The sequence below is a fragment of the Bos grunniens genome, chromosome 5 (genome assembly GCF_055505025.1).
Source record: "Bos grunniens cultivar Pamir isolate PY7600 chromosome 5, Bosgru_T2T1.0, whole genome shotgun sequence".
Taxonomy (NCBI): domain Eukaryota; kingdom Metazoa; phylum Chordata; class Mammalia; order Artiodactyla; family Bovidae; genus Bos; species Bos grunniens.
The window spans coordinates 117,614,590-117,631,544 of NC_141169.1; the positions used below are offsets into that span (position 1 = coordinate 117,614,590).

At 63.7% G+C, this 16,955-nt stretch overlaps 1 protein-coding gene across 5 annotated transcripts in view; it reads right to left on the reverse strand.

Moving 5' to 3' along the window:
• Positions 1-12,274: 12,274 nt before the first annotated feature.
• WNT7B (Wnt family member 7B) overlaps positions 12,275-16,955 on the reverse strand; it is a 54,534-nt gene continuing 49,853 nt past the window's right edge. For all 5 annotated transcript variants that reach the window (XM_086404293.1, XM_086404294.1, XM_086404296.1 and 2 more), the window contains one exon: positions 12,275-15,029. In XM_086404293.1, the coding sequence (XP_086260419.1) occupies positions 14,550-15,029 (480 nt within the window). In that variant the 3' untranslated portion in view covers positions 12,275-14,549. The remainder of the gene's footprint in view (positions 15,030-16,955) is intronic.

A 16,955-nucleotide genomic window follows, 5' to 3' on the forward strand; every position in this document is an offset into this window, starting at 1 on the left:
CCAACACGGGGCGCCTCTCTCCCTGACTCCGCTCCAGGCCCGCCACGGGCCACTGGAGGGGTCGGCGGTGGGCCGTGGAGTCCCTGCTCCTGCCGTTGTCTGCGTAGCACCTGGGGCTTCCTGGAGGAGGTGACTCGTGAACCGCTTTTCAAGGATGCGCAGGAGTTTGCCCGCAGAGAGGACTGGAAAGTCACCTGGGGGGAGGCAAACCGAACCAGTGGCCCAGGGGCCGGTGGCACCAAGGAACAGGGCCCCGAGGTACCGAGGATTTGAGAACGGGCCACTCTGGCCACGTTCACAACCTGCAGGACCCCGGGGAACCACTGGGGTTTCAAAGACTTAGTGGCCACGGAGGCCCTGGGGACGGGGGCCTGGCCTGACCCCAGTCTGGCCCCCAGTGAGGCCCTGCTTGGGCATGGGGCTGCGGTGCCCCCTCTTGGGTGGCTGCTCTTTTGGGAGGTTGTCTGCTCACGTGTTCATTCCAATTCACCCGTCCTGTCCTTCACTGGGTCCTCACTCTCGCCTCCTTTTGTTCACTCACGTATCCTTCTGTTCACCCATCCGATTGTCCATCCTTCCATTCACCACCTTAGGGAGGGCTGGGCAGGTGCTGGGTGTGGGCCCACGGAGGAGAGAGCTTCCCGACAGAGTTGACCCGCAGCAGCGGCAGATGCACCAAGAGTGCAGGACCAGGGGGCGCTCTGACCCCAGGCGTCGGTGGGCCGTGCCAGGGGTGCCATGCTTCCTGGGGGGCGCCGCAGAGTGGGTGGTCCAGACGCGGCACTCCAGCCCGACACACTCCGGACCCCAAGCTCCGCTGGCTCCCCGTGGGCACTGGGATGCTCACCTGGCCTTTCCTGAGCTTGGCCTGGGCTCTGGAATTCCTTCCCCCGTCTCTGCCAGCCTGATCTGGAAAGCTGAATGTGGCATTGGGAAGCTGCGGGTGGCTCGCATGGCCCTGCCTCCCACCAGGCGCTGCTCTCTGGGCCCTGGGGCTGGGCCCCTTGCTGGGCAGCTCCTCCTGGAGAACCCAGCCTTTCTCGCCTCCAGCCAGGAGGCGTGAGGTTGTGGCGGTGCGGGCTGGCGGGCTGTGAGATCAGGCCACACTGAAGGCCTCCCTCTTCCTGACCATGGGGCGCAGGGGACTCCGCCAGCTCGCCTGGCTGTGTCTCGGACGTCCCCTCCCCACGGGGTGACGCCAGCAGTGACAGCAGCAGTCGGGCCTCCTGGGAAAGGGCAGGCGGGCCTCCCGCCGCCACCCCAGGTGAGCCTCCCGCCGCCACCCAGGTGAGCCAGCCGCGCCTGGCAACAAGGTGTCCTTGTGCGGCCTGCCCTGACCCACGACCTCCGTGGCCAATTAGCGTGGCTGAGAGCCCCCCGAGCAGTTCTGGAACTCGTCTTTCGTGTGACAGTTTCACCTGGGAACAGTTGAGCACAGACCCTCGCCTTTGGCTTCCTCTCAGGGGCCCTGGCTGAGTCGGGCTTGGGGGCGGCGATGGGACCAGCTCTGGGCTGCTCTGTCATAGGCCACCCTCGAGGTTCTGCAGAAGCTGAGAGCCTACATTCAGGGAGCCTCTGTTTGGGGGTACCCCGGCGTTGGCAGACAGGCGTGGGACCAGTGTAACCTGTCACGCCCGAGGCAGACAGCATCCCTCTGCGAGCCTCACGCCCCTTGGGGGTTGTCAAACACTTTTAGCAGCAGAGCCCTTTGGGCTAACTCAGCATTTGTGGAACTCCAGCCTGCAGAAGTGGGCATACAGGAGCTGCCCTGCGGAGGAGGGTCAGAGGGCCTGGGGCCCCTGCCCCGGAGCCCGAGGCTACAGGGGACACACCCCCACATCTGCCCCTGCTGCCCCCATCTGAAAACAAGGTCGGAGCAGGAAAGGCCAGCTGGTCCAGTGGCCACCCCCTGCAAGCCGGCCACGCCAGTGACGCGGGGTCTGAGCCCTTCCCCCCTGTACACACGCAGGCCGTGAGGGGGAGAGGGCTTGGGGTCTAAACCACCCAGAGTGCTCCAGTGTTCTGCCCAGCTGTGGCCGCTGGGACAGCCAGGTCTCGTCTCGGTCTTCCCTTTGATTTGCTTCAAAAGTTGTCACTGAACCCAACGGTGTGCTTGGCACCGGGACACGAGGGAAAGATGTCCAGCCTTGAGTTCTTCTCTAGAAAGATCTCCTGGGCTGTGAGGGTGGGCTTGGGACCTCGTCGGGGTTCCCCAGCCTGGGAGGGTGCTTGGATGGGGCACTCTCTTCACCGGGTGGTCTTGGCATCCTGGCATTCCCTGGTAGAATCTGTACATCCTGACCCCATGGACGGCAGCCTGCCAGGCTTCTCTGTCCAGGGGATCCTCCAGGCAAGAACACTGGAGCGGGTCGCCATTTCCCCCTCCAGGGCATCTTCCCAGCCCAGGGACCGAGCCTACAACTTTTGCGTCTCCTGCGCTGCAGGCCTTCACCGACCAAGCCACCGGGTGGGCGCCCGGCAAATGCACTCACTGGAGTTCTAATCTCCTAGAAACCTGAACCCAGCCAGAACCCCGGCCCAGGGCGGGCTGGGGGTGGGGGGGACACACCGTGCTCCTGGGGTCACCAGAGCCGCCTGCTGGCTGAGCTGGTGGCATCACTCCCCTTCTGTATCATTGTTTTCTGGTACTTAAGGCATTTTCTCATGGAACCAATGTCTGGAAAGTATCCATCCATCGATTGGGTCAACACAACACTGCTGCATTCCTGCTGCGCCCTGCGCCCTGTCGTCAGGCCTTGGTGGTGACAAGCCGGCGATGGTCGTGCCTACCGGCGACACCAGCCGAAAGTCTGGGGACGAGCTCCGTGAGAACCAGCTCCGGGGATGGGGCAGGCGGTGACGTGGCCTCTGCAGTTTGGAGCCCAAGGGGCTCTTTCTGAGCTGGTGACAGCCAGCCTGTGACTCCTAGCAGGGGAACGGCCACACGAAGGTCTTCAGGGGACTCCACGGGCAGGCGGTGGGGACAGGAGGTATCCAAGGGGACCTGGGCAGACTCTGGCCAAGCTGGAGGTGAATCACATAGGCCTGGGCGGGGATGGAGCAGAGTCAGCAGAGTATTAAGAGCCATGTATCACTGGCTCACTCCTCACCGGCAAGGTTCTGCTGGCCTTTGCCAGGAAGGGCCCTCGGAGGCAGGGTGACCCCGACCAGCCTCGGGCGATGCTTCCTCACTAGCACATGGCCCGCGAGCGTGAGCCTGGCTGATCCAGGCCTGCTCTACCCCAGGGCGGCCCTCCCCACCCAGCCAGCAATCACTCCTGCAGGGCTGGGGTGCACCCAGGAGCTCTGCATCTCTCCCCCAGACCCCAGTTCTGGAGACCAGGGCTGCCCTCTGCCTTGTGGACCCCAGTTCTGCCCTCTTCTCAGAAGGCACTGCCTCTTGGGGGCTTTGGGGTGTCCCTCCTGAGGAGTCCTCAGGCTGTCGGTCCTGGGCTGAACAGTGGCCTCCGTGACGGCCAGATCCAAACGCCGAGCTTGCACATCTTCCCTTATATGGCATGTGTGTTTGAGGCGAGAATCCTGAGATGGGAGCTTATCTCGGATTATCTGTGGGCCCTGAACACAATCACAGGTGTCTCAGGAGGGGGCGGAGGGCCTCTGACACACACAGAGGAGCAGCCACATGAGACGGGGCAGAGAGAGGTGGGGAGATGCTGGCCTTGAGGGCAGGCGTGATGTGGGCACAAGCCAAGGATGCTGGCAGCCACCTGGAGCTGGGACAGAACCTCCCGGGGGGACAGCCCTGCCCACACCTTGACTTCAGACTTCTGCCTCAGCGGGAAAGCTGCCTGGCTGTGGGGGTTGTCAGAGTGGCTGCAGGAAAGCGCGCTCCCCGCCTCCTCCCCAGCACCCAAGGGAGCCCAGGCTGCGTCCTCAGTGCTGCGAAGACGTCCCGCACCCCTTGCCCCGGATGTGAGCACTGTGGGATGTCTTCCTCACACCCCAGATGCAGTGCAGGAGCCGGAAGGAGCAGTCAGACTGGCACCCCCAAATAGGGCGTGTTTGATGCAGTAAAGAATCCACCTGCAATGCAAAGACCTGGGTTTGATCCCTGGCTTGGGAAGATCCCCATGAACAGAGGAGCCTGGCAGGCTGCAGTCCATGGGGTCGCAAAAAGTTGGACATGACTGAGCGACTTTCACTTTCTTTCTGATTTAAAAAGGTCTTCTGGTGGCTCAGACGGGAAAGAATCTGCCTGCAACACGGGAGACCTGGGTTTGATCCCTGGGTTGGGAAATCCTCTGGAGGAGGGCACAGCCACCCACTCCAGTACTCTGGCCTGGAGAATCCCATGGACAGAGGAGCCTGGTGGACTACAGTCCATGGGTCACAAAGGGTCAGACACGACTGAGCGCTAAGCACGGCATGGTGCGTCCCCCGGCTGATGGAGGGCCTGTCCAAGGGCAGGTTGGGGGAGACACCCCAGGAGGCCGGGGTTCCGGGGCTGTGGCGGAGAGAGGGGCATGGTGCCCCAGCAGGCTCCCTGGTTCTGGCTCCTGTGGGACGGTGCTAGTGGGTGCGGACCAGGGAGGCTCTGGAGTGCAGGCTGGGGGCTGTGGGGCATGCGGGGACAGGCGCGCCTTCCCCGAGCCAGCGTGGCTCAGCCAGGCGTGCGCTGCAGGCCCCAGACCCGCCGCCCAAGCCCTTTTAAGAATAAAAACAAATATTTGTGCTGCATGTTGTGTGTGTTGGGGTTTAGTTTTCTTCTCCAGGCTAAAAATAGGTGCCTCTCCCACCCTGGCGGGGGTTCCTGCCCCTCCCGCCTCTGGGCCGGGCCTGGCCTGGCGCTTGGGGCTCCTGCCAAGTTCTGACTTAACTGCCGGTGACAGGCGCACGAGGGTATCAGAAAACGATTACAGGATTAAGGTGCCGTTACAGTGGCGCGGGGGCGCTTCAGCGCCGGGCCGGCCAGGACGCATCGGGGTGGGGGTCCCCAGAGGGGCTTGGACACCGTCCCGGGCCCCCTTCACCCGAGAGTAACAGCGATACCCCCACCCCCATCTGCACGGACTAGGGAAGAGGCAGCACTCACACAGCCACTCGGGGGAGGGGGGTGGCACAAACGGGCTGTCCGGGCAGAAGCCGCGTCCCAGCCGGGGGGTGACTGGGGGCCACCAGGGGAGGGGCAGGGACCCCAGGAAAAGGGCGAGGGAGGGGGTGGGCCAGACAATGGGGCGGGATCCAGGGCAGGTGGCCCAGGGAGTCCCCAGAGGGGGAGGGCCGTGTGGGGGGCACGGTGGTGCCACCTGCGGAGCCAGGGGCTGGAGGACGTCTACGGCCACCCTGGCCTGGGAGACAGTAGTTCAGAACCACGGACAGCCCTGTGACTGCGAGAACCCCCGTGGGGGACGGGAGCGGGGGACGACAGGGTCCCTGAGCCCCAGCCCCACACGGGGGCCTGCAATGGCTGAGGAGACCCCCAGAAGGAACCAGGGAGGGGCAAGGGCACCAGCTGGGGAGGCCGGAAGGAGAGGGAGAGGTCGGGACCTGGGGCTCCCGGGCCCTGGGGCTGAGCCAGACAATGGTCATCAGGGAAAGGTTAAAACTGTAAAATGCGGTGGGCACACGAGGGCAGGGCTCTCGGGGCGTTTCCATGCAAACTGTAAAGTGCAGTGGGCACACCAGGGTGAGGCTCTCAGGGCCCTTCCATGCAAACTGCAATGTGCAGTTCCCGCTCTGGTCTGGGCTGGCCGGGGCTGTATGGCATCTGTCCGCAGGGGGAGTTCCCCAGGGAGACAGTCCTGCTTTTCCCTGGGGATAAGGGGGCGAGCAGGGAGGGGCTGCCCACTCCCACAGCTCCCCCACCACCCATGAGCCTGTCCAGCGAGGTGGGGACCGAGCAGGGTGGGTGGCAGAGGGGCTTCCCCCTGTCCTTGCTCGGCTGCCAGCCTGGGGGATGCTTCTTTCCTCTACCCCTCAGTTGGACGGATGGTGAAGACGGGGAGGAGCAGGGTGGAGGGCGGACGAGTTCTGAGCGCTCCACACAGGCCATCTTGCTGGACGCTCCTCGCAGGCCCTGGACAGGCAGTCCGTCCTGTCTTACAGAGGGCAAACTGAGGCACAGTGGACCAAAGACCCAAGGACAGGAAAGGGCTGGTCCCAGAGCCCCTGCTGTCAGTCAGCTCCCGGGCCCAGCCAGCCACGCTCCGTCCATGGACAGCCCCGGCCCTCTGTGCGGGGGCAGGCCTGCGTCCAGGTTCCTCCCCGACCCCGAGCACCCTGCGGAGGCCCCCATCCTGCACCGGAGGGGCTGCTGGCGCCCAGCTCCCTGCCCACCAGCCGTCCCCTCTCCTCCCGGCCTCTGGCCTGGTGGGTCCCGCTGCCTGGGGCGCCCTCTCCCTCTCCTGCCCTGGCCTCTGTCAAGCAGCAGCTCACCCGCCTCGGGTGGTGCACTCGGACCGCCCGCCCGTCTTCCGTAACCCCCCTCGGCCCTGTTTCCCTTCTCGCACACTGGACCCTCCATGGTTTATGCTGCTCGTTACATTTCTGATAGACGGCCTGTTGCCTCTGTGGCCTCTCCAGGTGGTCAGCTCGCCGAGGGCAGGACTTTCACTGCCTCCCCAGTGTCTGACACACTAGAGGGGCGCAGCAAAATTCATTGAGCAAACGAGTGAGACCAAGTGCTTCTCGCCTCCAGAGGGGACTCCAAATGAGGCAGAGGAGAAGGGGACCTGGGCACGGCAGGCCTCCCAGAGCCCAACACCACCCATCCCCTGCCTGCCTGGGCCCTGGCCCACAACCGTGACCTCCCCCCTGGGCCGCAGAACCAAGACCCCTGGAACACTAGACAGAAAGCATAGGCTCTCCGCGTCTGAGAATCGTGAAAGTGGAACGCCGTGGGGGCTGCACACCCCACTTGCCATCGTGTGGAGGTCAAACTATGCTTCAATTCCTCTAGTGACGAGGAGCTCCCTCCTTCCAGCGGCTCGGGCAGTGAGCAAGGCCTTCTAACGTGGCCTGAGGCCCACCCTGCACCGGACCTCCTAGGGCTGCCCCTCCGTGTCCTCGGTGAGCGGTGCTGGCAGGCGCTTTCCACCAGAGCAGGGATGGGAGACTGCCCCTCCCGGCCGTGGGCACGCCCCCAGCTCCCGGGGAGACAGCCCCGGTGACTCAGCTGTGTCCACTCCCTCCCCTAGCATGTTTGCCGTTGAGATTTAATCGATGCTCCTTCCCTGGGAACACAGGAGGGGAAGCGGGCGTCCGGGTCAGGCCCCATCTGCAAGGCCAGCCCCACTTACTCTGCCGGCAGCCGGCTGCCTTCCCGGACAGGTCGACAAGCAGAAGCTCAAAGCTCTGGCATAGGCCTCAGCAGCTCAGAGTGCGGGGTGTGAGGTGCTGGGGTGGCCAGGCTCGTCCTGGGTCTGAGGAGGAGCTGGGGAGTCGCGGACAACAGGGCGATGGATGCCCGACCCCCCGGGCTTAGCGGAGGAGGGCCAGGGTGGGGAGCTGCTTCAGGAGGGGCTCAGCGCCCAGCCTTCCTGCCCAAAGTCCTCCCAGCCTGGTGACTCCTGTTTGAGAGCCTTCTTTCTTGCAGCAGGTTGGGCATGTGGGATCGTAGTTCCCCAACCAGGAATCGAACGCGTGCCCCCTACACTGCAAGCGCGGCGTCTTAGCTGCTGGACCACCGGGGAGGTCTCACTGAGAGGTTTTCCATGGACGAGAGGGCCGTGGATTGCAGTTCAGGTGTCAGGGAAGCCAGCTGGCTTTGCCCAGAAGGCCCAGATCCGGGATCTGGGATCCGCGATGGCCCCGAGGAAAGGAGAAGTGGGGAGTGCGAGTTCTGGAAAAAGCTGGAAACCGTGCAACTCAAGGGCCGGGCTCCTTCCTGTCCTCCCAGAACCTTCTGGAACCTGGTCGGTGGTGGGGCAGCTGTCCAAGCTCCACTCTCCCCACTGCCCAGCCCCCGCACACTCCAAGCTCTGCGTCCCTCCAGCCAGCCAGCCCAGGTCCCGCCGGAGACCCTCACTCACCTCTGCTCCCAACCCCTCCTTTTCCTCCCTTCTCTTGGAGGCCTCAGCTCCTGCAGGGAGCTTTGCCGACAGCCCCCCAGGGTCGGTTCCCCACCCCTCTTGCTCCCACACCTCCTGCCTCTGCTGCAGCCTCACGGATGGGGGCAGGGAGGAGGGATGAAGGGACCTGCTGTTCATCATTCTGCCCCTGTCCTGGTTTGAAGCTATTAAGGGACCTGATTTCAGCCTCAGCTCTGGGCCCCACCAGGCCCAGCCAAGCCCTGGGCCCCAAGGAGATGAGCAGTGATGGATGAGGGGACAAAGGAATGCAGGGAAGAGTGGGCGTGCTGTCCTGTCCTGCTTGGAGGAAAAGGGGAACTCAGGAGCCAGCAGTGAGGGTCTGAGCCAGAAGCCAGGGGAGGGACTTGGTCAAATGCCCCCAGCCCACTGCGGGCCTGGGGACCCGGTGAAGCAGCAGAACAGCCCCATTGTGGCCCAGCCCCCACAGCTCAGGCAGGGGGTTTCCAGAGCTGCAGACCCTCGAAAAGGCCTCCTCGGGGGTCCTGGCTGGCCTTACCAGCGAGACCCCACGCTGGGCTAGTTTGGGTGGACTGGAGTCCTAGAGACCACCCTGGGGCCTGAGGGTGGGTGGGCCGGCCACCCACAGGGGACGAGCGAGGCCACCTGTGCCCAGCGCCTGGAGGGCGTCCCAGCCCGGCTGGCCTCTGCCTGCAGGTGGTGTAAGAGGACTCCTGATCCAGGGCCCGCGTCTGGGCCACTTCCCGGCAAGGCTGGAGGGCTTGCTGTTCCTCGGCGTCCCAGGAGGCTGCAGGATCCCAGCTGAGCTCAGGGCGGCGTGCCACGCAGACTGCGAGAGGACAGGCCAGCAGGGGGACCGGCCAGGCGAGTCTGCCTGGGCGCTGCTCACCCCTGGCACCCTGGAAGCAGTGCCGGCCCAGGGCAGGCTGAGGGTAGGCCCTGACACCCCCCCTTGCCAATTCATTTGGCAGACCACCTGCCACAACCCAGGCCTCTGCTGGGCACTCCTGGGGGTGCCAGGACTCCCTGTGGCCCCCTGCGTCCTCAGACCTACAAGATTCCTAAGACTCCTGGATGCTCAGGCCAGGCAGCTGAGTCTCCAGGTCCTACAAGACCAAAGACCTGATGAGGAGGCAGGGGCATCACAGAGAAGGGAGGTGGGCGCAAGCTCAGACTGGGAGGGGGAAGGGCAGGGGTAGCCGCAGGTGAGGTCCAAGGTGACGATCAGCTGAGCCTCCCGACTCCCGGGGCCCCTGACTCAGTGCTGTGCCTCCCAGGGGACGTGCTCTGCTCAAGGGCCCTCAGCCTGCCCGTCTGCCTGAGCGCCAGGAGCTCTAGTCCTCACTCACCTCTCATGCCCTCCTGGGCCCCTCGGGCTCCCTAGACCACAGCCCTGCTTGCCCCAGGCCCCTCTTCCCTTCACCAGGCCCGTGACTCCGCCCTCCTGACCCCTCCCCACCTCCCAGCTCTAGGAGGCAGGAAGTTCACCCGGATGTCTAACCCAGATCCCGCCTGCTGCATTTTAGCCCAGTCTTCACCATTCTGTGCTCAGTGAAGACAGCTGCTGTCATCTCCTCCCCGGACCCGCTGTAGTTATTCTCTTCCCACTCATCTCTGTGAGGCCTTGGACTAGGCCCCGGGGCCTCAATTTCTCCTCGTGGGAGTTGGCATGGAGCTGGGTAGAGGGAAGACCCCAGAGATTTGAGTTCAAATCCCGGTTCTGCCTCTCACAGGCAAATGACCTGGGACAGAACCCTCTATTCTCTGTGCCTCGGTTCTCCCATCGATTAAACAGAATTAGCACAGGCCTAACTGGGGAAGGGGTGTTGTGAGGTTGTGGGTAACCGTGGGCCAGAGCCAGGCACTGGCATGGTTGGGGGCCCTTCTCACTTGCAAGGGCCCCCAGCCTGCTGGGAGGGGGCAGTCACAGCAATGAGACCTCTCTGCCCATGAGGACAGAGAGCTGGGATGGAAGGTGAGGGAGGGCAGGAGCCCTGGCAAGTTTGCTGGGGAATGGTGGGCATTATGGGGGAGAGGGTTGCAGGCAAAGGATGGGAGGAGACAGGGATTCCCTGGCTGGAGACACAGCTGCAGCAAAGGCTGGGCGGGAGGTGGGGGTGATGGGTAGCTCTGGGGAGGAGAGGTTTGCTGGCAGGGTCGGGGCTTTGTGTGTGGATGGGGCAGAGGTTGGCCGTAGGAGATGAGACAGAAAATCAGGAAGGACTTCCAAGGCCGCAGCAAGGAGAGAGCCTCTGTCACCACGGCCACGGGACCCCCTGGGAGCACTGGCCACTGGACAGCAGCTGAGTGGGCAGCCCTGGGAAACAGGGTGGGAGGCCTTGTTGCCAAAGCTTGGCCTGAGAGCAAAGTGTGGGCAGGAGTGTCCTCCAGAGAAAGCAGGAACGCGGGCCTGGCCAGACAGCCGGCTCCCATGTCCACTCTACGGAAGGGGACATTGCGGCTCAGAGGTGGACGAGCCAGTCCAAAGCCCTTTCCTCTCTCCCAGTCCGCCTCAGTCCGGTTACACCCCTGGAATGGGCTGCCTTGCTTAGGGCAGGAAAGAAGCAAAGGCCTGGAGCCCCTGAGGGTCAGGGGCAGGCTTGAACCACCGCCATCTCCAGGGCCAGATGGGGCCTCCAGAGGCTAAATGAGCCAGTGAGTGAATGAATGAATGAGTGGGTGGTGGAGACATGCCCCCAGGACTGCAGGCGCCCTCCATCCCACCCCAGTGTCCCCAAATCCTGCCCAGGGAAGCCCTTGTGACCCACCAGCCTTGGTGATCCTTGCTGTCTCGGGTGCAATGGGAAGGCAAGCCCGCAGAAGCTGCATTCTGGGCAAGTTCAGAGGCAGGACGGGCCTGCACGCCCGGGGCCCACAGAGAGAGTTGAGAGCACAGGTGTCACTCTGGGGGCCGTGGGGGTGCCGGGCTGCTGGGGAATGCTTCTGAAACATCAGCCTCAGAGGTGGCGCCTGGGCTGGGGTAGGGGGAGGTCTGGGGGCCCCCAGACCGGGCCAGGCCGTGTGGGCTCAACGCCTGGGGCAGGGCTTCTTGGAGGGTCTGTTGGGCGGCCCTGGGAGGCCGGGGCTGGGGTTGAACCATGGCCAAGCAGTGAGTACAGTCTGGGCACTGGGGCCGGGGCATTCTCGGAGCTCTTTCCTCATTCCTGGCCCTGTGGGAGTAGCCGGACCCTGGCGTTCTGCGGTCGCCGCCACCGCAGACGCACTCACCGTCTCGTGGGGAGCAGGGGCCTCCTGCCAATCTCCCTGGGGCCCTTAGGGTCTGGCTTGGGGCCCCCCAAAGCCCGTCGACCCCCGAGTCCTGGCCCCAGCCACCTCCCACTCTGGGATGGGGACGCTGGTGTATCTGATTCAGACGCTGATAAATACGGGTGCAGGGGCACTAGAGGCTGTGCCCAGGGCGGGGGCGCCAGGAGGGACAGAGCTGAGATTTCAGGTCCAGGGCTTGCCCCGTCTCCCTCCCTTTCCACGCCCTGAGGGGCACGTCCTCCTCCGAAAGCCCACCTGGGGGCCCCTCCCCCTGGATCTGGGCCCGGGTGCCCAGGCGGATGGGGGCTGTGTGATGCCAGGCTGCCTTGGGACAGCGGGCAGTGGCCAAACCGGCCCCACTGCATGCCTCCAGCCCTCAGCAGGAATGCCATTCATCCTCCCTGCTCACAGGGCCTCTGGCAGAAGCAGCGAGGCCTGATGGCCAGTCAGGGGCCCGTGGAGCTCCCAGGGACCTCGGGCTGCCTGGCCTCCCCCAGAGAGGGCAAGGAGCGCCCTGGGATGGGGGGGGGTCATGGAGTCACAACCACCCAGATATAGCTGGACAGACCCACAGGGACCCTGAGGACAGATCCCACTGGGGTCATAGGGGGAAGGAGACACCGAGGGAGACAGATGGGGCCAGGGCCTCCCACCTTCAGCCCCTCTTCTCCCGAGAGCAGCCCCCTGGCACCAGGCTGACCCTCCTGCCCCTGTGGCCTGACCCAGGCTGTCTGGGGAGGCCTCAGAGTCTGTGTCCAGCCCCCCAGCTGTGGCCCTTGCTTGGTGGGGACAGGCCCAAAGTTCTTGGGGACAGGCAGGATGAGAACCAAGCCCCCGCAGCAAGGTGTGGAGGACGGCGTGGGGGAAGAGCCATCAGCACAGCGCCAGCTCTGCCCACACATAGGGTCCAAAGGGTGGGAGGCCTTGTCCTCAGGGGACTGCTCGTGAGTCCCTCTCCTACTCCCGCGGCAAGGGCTGCAGAGACTTCACACACTTGCTTCTCTGATTCCAGCTTTATTGGAGCCGAGCGCTCCCCTCCTGGGGAGCCCAGACACAGCCCATCAGAAACCCGCCAGCTCTCCTGAAGGGGTGGGGGGGTGGCCACCGCAAGGACACACAGCGCCTTGGCCACCAGCGTCCCTGCCTGGGCCACACGACAGCCCCGCCCCCACCCAAGGGAAGGGTGACATCCTATTAGGGGAGGGCGGGGTCTCGGTGGCGGCCACCGAGTAGCCGAGGGACAGTGCACGTGACTTGGTGGCATCAGGGGCCCCAAGGTCCAAGGGCCGGTTTCAAGCAGAAGGAGGAGCCTAGCTCGGGGACAGCGTGGCCATCCCCCTGCCCCCCAGTACCCAGTGTAGGTCACAATAATTTAAAAGACACTATAGACATTTCGACGCTATATAACAATATAAGTTAACCAGGTTTCTTGGCAGAGGATGCTAGGCCTGTGGACTCAGCGGGGTATCCTGGGACCTGGGGTGGGGTGGTGGGAAGGGGGCTTGGGGGCATTCACAGTGGCCTGGGAGCTCCCAGGACAGCAGCTGTTGGTGGCATGTCCTGGCATCGTGCGGGCAGGCAGGGTAGACACCAGGGCCAGGGCCCAAGGCCACTCACCCCAGGCTAGTGTCCAGCCCACTTGTCTGGTTAGTGGCCTGAAGATTGTCTCCATGGGATTCTGAGAGAAAACGCCTTAAGCTCAGAACAGGGACGAGCGCATGGATGGTGGTGCACACCGTCCTTTCTGGCCCTGGACACCTCGTGCCTCGGTCTCCCCAAGGTGGGCAGGAGTACTGGCAGAGGGCATGTCCAGCACTGAGTCTCTCCCCACCCAGCCCACAGCTTAGAGTCAAGCAGGACCCCTTTCCATTCCTGTCTCCCAGGTTTCAGGGTAACTTAACCTCATGGAAAGGTCTGCGTGGGGTGGGGACCACAGATGACTGGAGGGCAGCCATCTGCTGGCGCAGCTGTGGGACCCTGGCGGAGCAGTGCCCTGGATCCGAGCTTTCTCAGCATCAGGGTCAGGATGAAAGGAGCTGGACTGGGCAAGGAGACCACCAGAGAAACCCTCAAAGGCACCTCGAGGCAAGGGGCGTGGACCCCATTGAAGCTGGCAGGGGGAGGAAGGGCACAGCCAGAGTTTTCAAGGCATGGGGACTGCCTGTCACCCTGGGTGTCCCCAGAGCACGTCCTTCGAGGTCAGGAGCCCTGGGATGACCGTCAGGCAGCCTGAGCCCAGGGGAGAGCCTCCACTCGCAGCCTTGCGGGTCCCCTGCTGGTGCTTGAGCTGCTCCGGGCCTCAGGGTCCCCATCTGTCAAATAAGGCAAATACCCCTGAACTGTCCCCCTGTCCCACCAGCCTGCCCCGGCATGGTGCTGTCCTGGGGGTCCAGCTGATTCCAGGGTGGGAGGGGTTTCTGTAAACCAGGGGGTGTCAGGCTGGTGGGGGGCTGGAAGAGCAACACACTCAGGGACGTAGTACTCCTGGAACCTGACGTGGGTGACAATCTGATTTGCTAGATATGATTTTCAAAAGAAGGGAGGAAGGGGCCAGAGATCCCTGTCCGTGGCTCTCCTCACAGGCTCTCGGCCGTGCCCCCCGCCCAGCTCACGTGGAGACCACGTGCACTGGCCACCTCCCCCTGGACAGGGCCATGCACAGGGATACTCCCGCGGGTACCCAGGGGCCAGAGGAGGGAGCAGAGGGGGGCAAGGGGACACACTAACAGAGTACAGAGTTAGGACCGGCTATGCCTTAGTGCTAAAATCCTCTTCGGATACTAAGAAAACATAAATAATTTTTGTCGACATCTGCCCAGACTGCCGCAGAGCCCAGTGACTGCTGAGGCCTGGGACGAAGTCTTTCTGCGTCCTGTACCACCAGGCTGGGAGAGAAGGACGCTCGGAGGCTTGTCGCCTTGCTTTCCGAGCATGTGTGTCCTTGAGGTTCACTGTCCCAGAGAGAAGAAATGCACTGTGCGCCGCTGGGGACACTCACGCCATCGGCCTTGCCCTCTGGACCAGCTGATGGGCACTGTTCTGCCACAAGAGGGGACTGGCGTGGCAGGAGAGAACCGCTGGTGGGCCAGGAAAAGGTGACCGGCCCGTGGGAGCGCTCTTGAGCCTGGAGCGCCCACCTCCTGCACACCCCTCTGGCCCGCGCGGTCAGGCAGGCCGGGGCAGAGATGCCAAGGGGGCGGGGCGGGGCCGCGGCGGAGTGGGCGGGGCCGCGGGCGGGGCGGGCGGGGCCGCGGGCGGAGTGGGCGGGGCCGCTCACTTGCAGGTGAAGACCTCGGTACGCTCGCTGCACGTGTTGCACTTGACGAAGCAGCACCAGTGGAACTTGCAGTTGCACTGCCAGACCTTGGTGTACTGGTGGGTGTTGTAGCCCCGGCCGCAGCACATGGTGTCGCAGCCGTCTGCGCCGGGCGACGTGCGGTTACACAGGCGGCCCTGCGTGCCCACGCTGCCCGTGGCCGCGTCCTCCTCGCAGTAGTTGGGGGACTTCTCGATGTACACCAGGTCCGTCTCCATGGGCTTCTGGTAGCTGCGCAGCTGCTTGATGCGCAGGAAGGTGGGCTGGCGCAGGCGGCTGGCGCGCACCACCTCCACCTGCACGGCCACGTTGTACTTCTCCTTCAGCAGGTGGCCCACCTCGCGGAACTTGGGCAGCGTGGTCCAGCACGTCTTGGTGGTGCAGGAGCCTGACACGCCGTGGCACTTGCACTCCAGCTTCATGCGCTCCTCCAGGACCTGCGGGCCACAGGGCAGGCTCAGTATGGGCTGGGGAGGAGAGGCGGAGGGGAGGCAGGTGGTGGGGGGCCTGCCACCTCGCCTCCATCTGACCCAGATCTGGCTACCCACTTCCCACCGTGTGACCACACATCAGTGTTTCCTCCTCTCTGAGCCTCAGTCTCCTCATCCATGAAATGGGGCTACTGACCACAAGGTCCCTAACTGCATGAGACCCTATGAGGGTCCCCATGAGAATATTCAGAACTCGGCAGAGCAAGGCATGTGCTCATCAAATGTGTTCCTCGAGATTCTCACAACCCTTCAGGGAGCTGCAAGTCAACGCACTGATGAGGAAACAGGCTGAGTGGATGGGGCAGGAGTGGGACTCACTGTAGCAGGTGAAGAAGCTGGTGCATGCACCCTCCAGGTGGGGTAGCAGGTCCAGCAAGAGCAGGTGCTCAGTAAATGTGGACCCCCCCCTCTGGTCTGTCCTGCTCCCCACCCTTGTGCCTGGTGTAGGCTTTGGCATGCAGTCAGCACTTAATAAGTGGCTGTTCAATGGAAGCCTGGCACGCACATGGAGCTCTGTACACCTTTGCTGAAGGACGGAGTGGGGGCAGGCGGCGGGTGAGCGCATGGATCAGTGAGGCCCAGGCGTGCCGTCTGCTGGGAAGCCGCCCTCCGACCAGTGTTGTTCTTTCTCCCCAGCTCCCCGAGGGCCCGTGATGGGTGCAGCCGTGTGTTTTCCTTGGGCCTCCCTCCTTGGCCCCGGAAGGCTGATTCCCAGAGCCAGCCCTGACCCCGGGCACTCATTTACTCAGATCGAAAAGGCCCTGCCAGCCGGGCCTGATTAAAGATGGGGAATCATTAGCTGCCGCCCCACGGCTGCACAAGGGCCATTTGTCAGCTGTCTTAGTTCCCGCTGTCCTCATTGCGACAGCCTAGCCCTGCGTGGTCTTGGCCACCCTCTGCCTCCTGGTCCAGAACCCCAGCCCTGACCCTCAGTGAATGAATGAATGAATGAACAAATGAAAGAAACAGAGAGAGAAACATCCCACGGTATTGGGGACTGCCCAATCCCTTTCCTGCCTGCCCTGATCGCACGGGGCCCTGGACCAAGGCGAGGAAGCCCGGGACGCCCAGGAAACTGAGACAAAGCAGCAAAGCGCAGGGGCCTGTGAGGGGGGGGTGCTGGCGTGGGGCTTCCTGGGGGAGGTGGTGCCTGTGCTAGGCGTTGACGGAGGAGCAGAAGCTCCTCAGACAAAGAGGAGCGGCACTCCAGGAGGGGTGCATCGCGAGAAGGTCTGGAGAGCCGCCACCATCACCACGAAGGGAAGATTCGACCCAAAGGAGCACAACGCGCGGCTAGCGGCCTGAAGTTTAGGGGGCGAGAGTCTCCTCTCCTGTGCGGATGATGTCCTGGCGGATGATGTCCCGGCGGATGATGTCCTGGCCGAGGTGGGGAGGGACCCCATGTTCGGAGGAGGGAGAGGGGGCCCAGGGGAATATTCAGAACTGGAATGGCAGCGCTTGATGACTGCCGTGGGGCGTTTGGGTCAAAGGCACTGGCCAGAAGTCTGGTCTGGGGGTCTGGGTGAAGGTGCGACCTCTTCAGAAAAAATGTATCTAGGCCTCTCATCTGCCTCCCACCCCTCTCCTCACTCTTGTCCACCCCAGTCCAACCTCTCCTCCCCCTCCTTCCACCCCACCCCACGATCATCTTTGCTTGGACCATTGTAAGCTAAGTTGCTTCAGTCATGTCTGACTCTTTGTGACCCCATGGGCCGTAGCCCGCCGGGTTCCTCTGTCCATGAGATTCTCCAGGAAGAATCCCGGAGTGGGTTCCCATGCCCTCCTCTGCTTGGCAGGACATTGCCAGTAATGCCTAATGCGGCTCCCGACACTCCTCCAGGGGACCTTCCCTCTCCCCGAAAGCCCCTCACT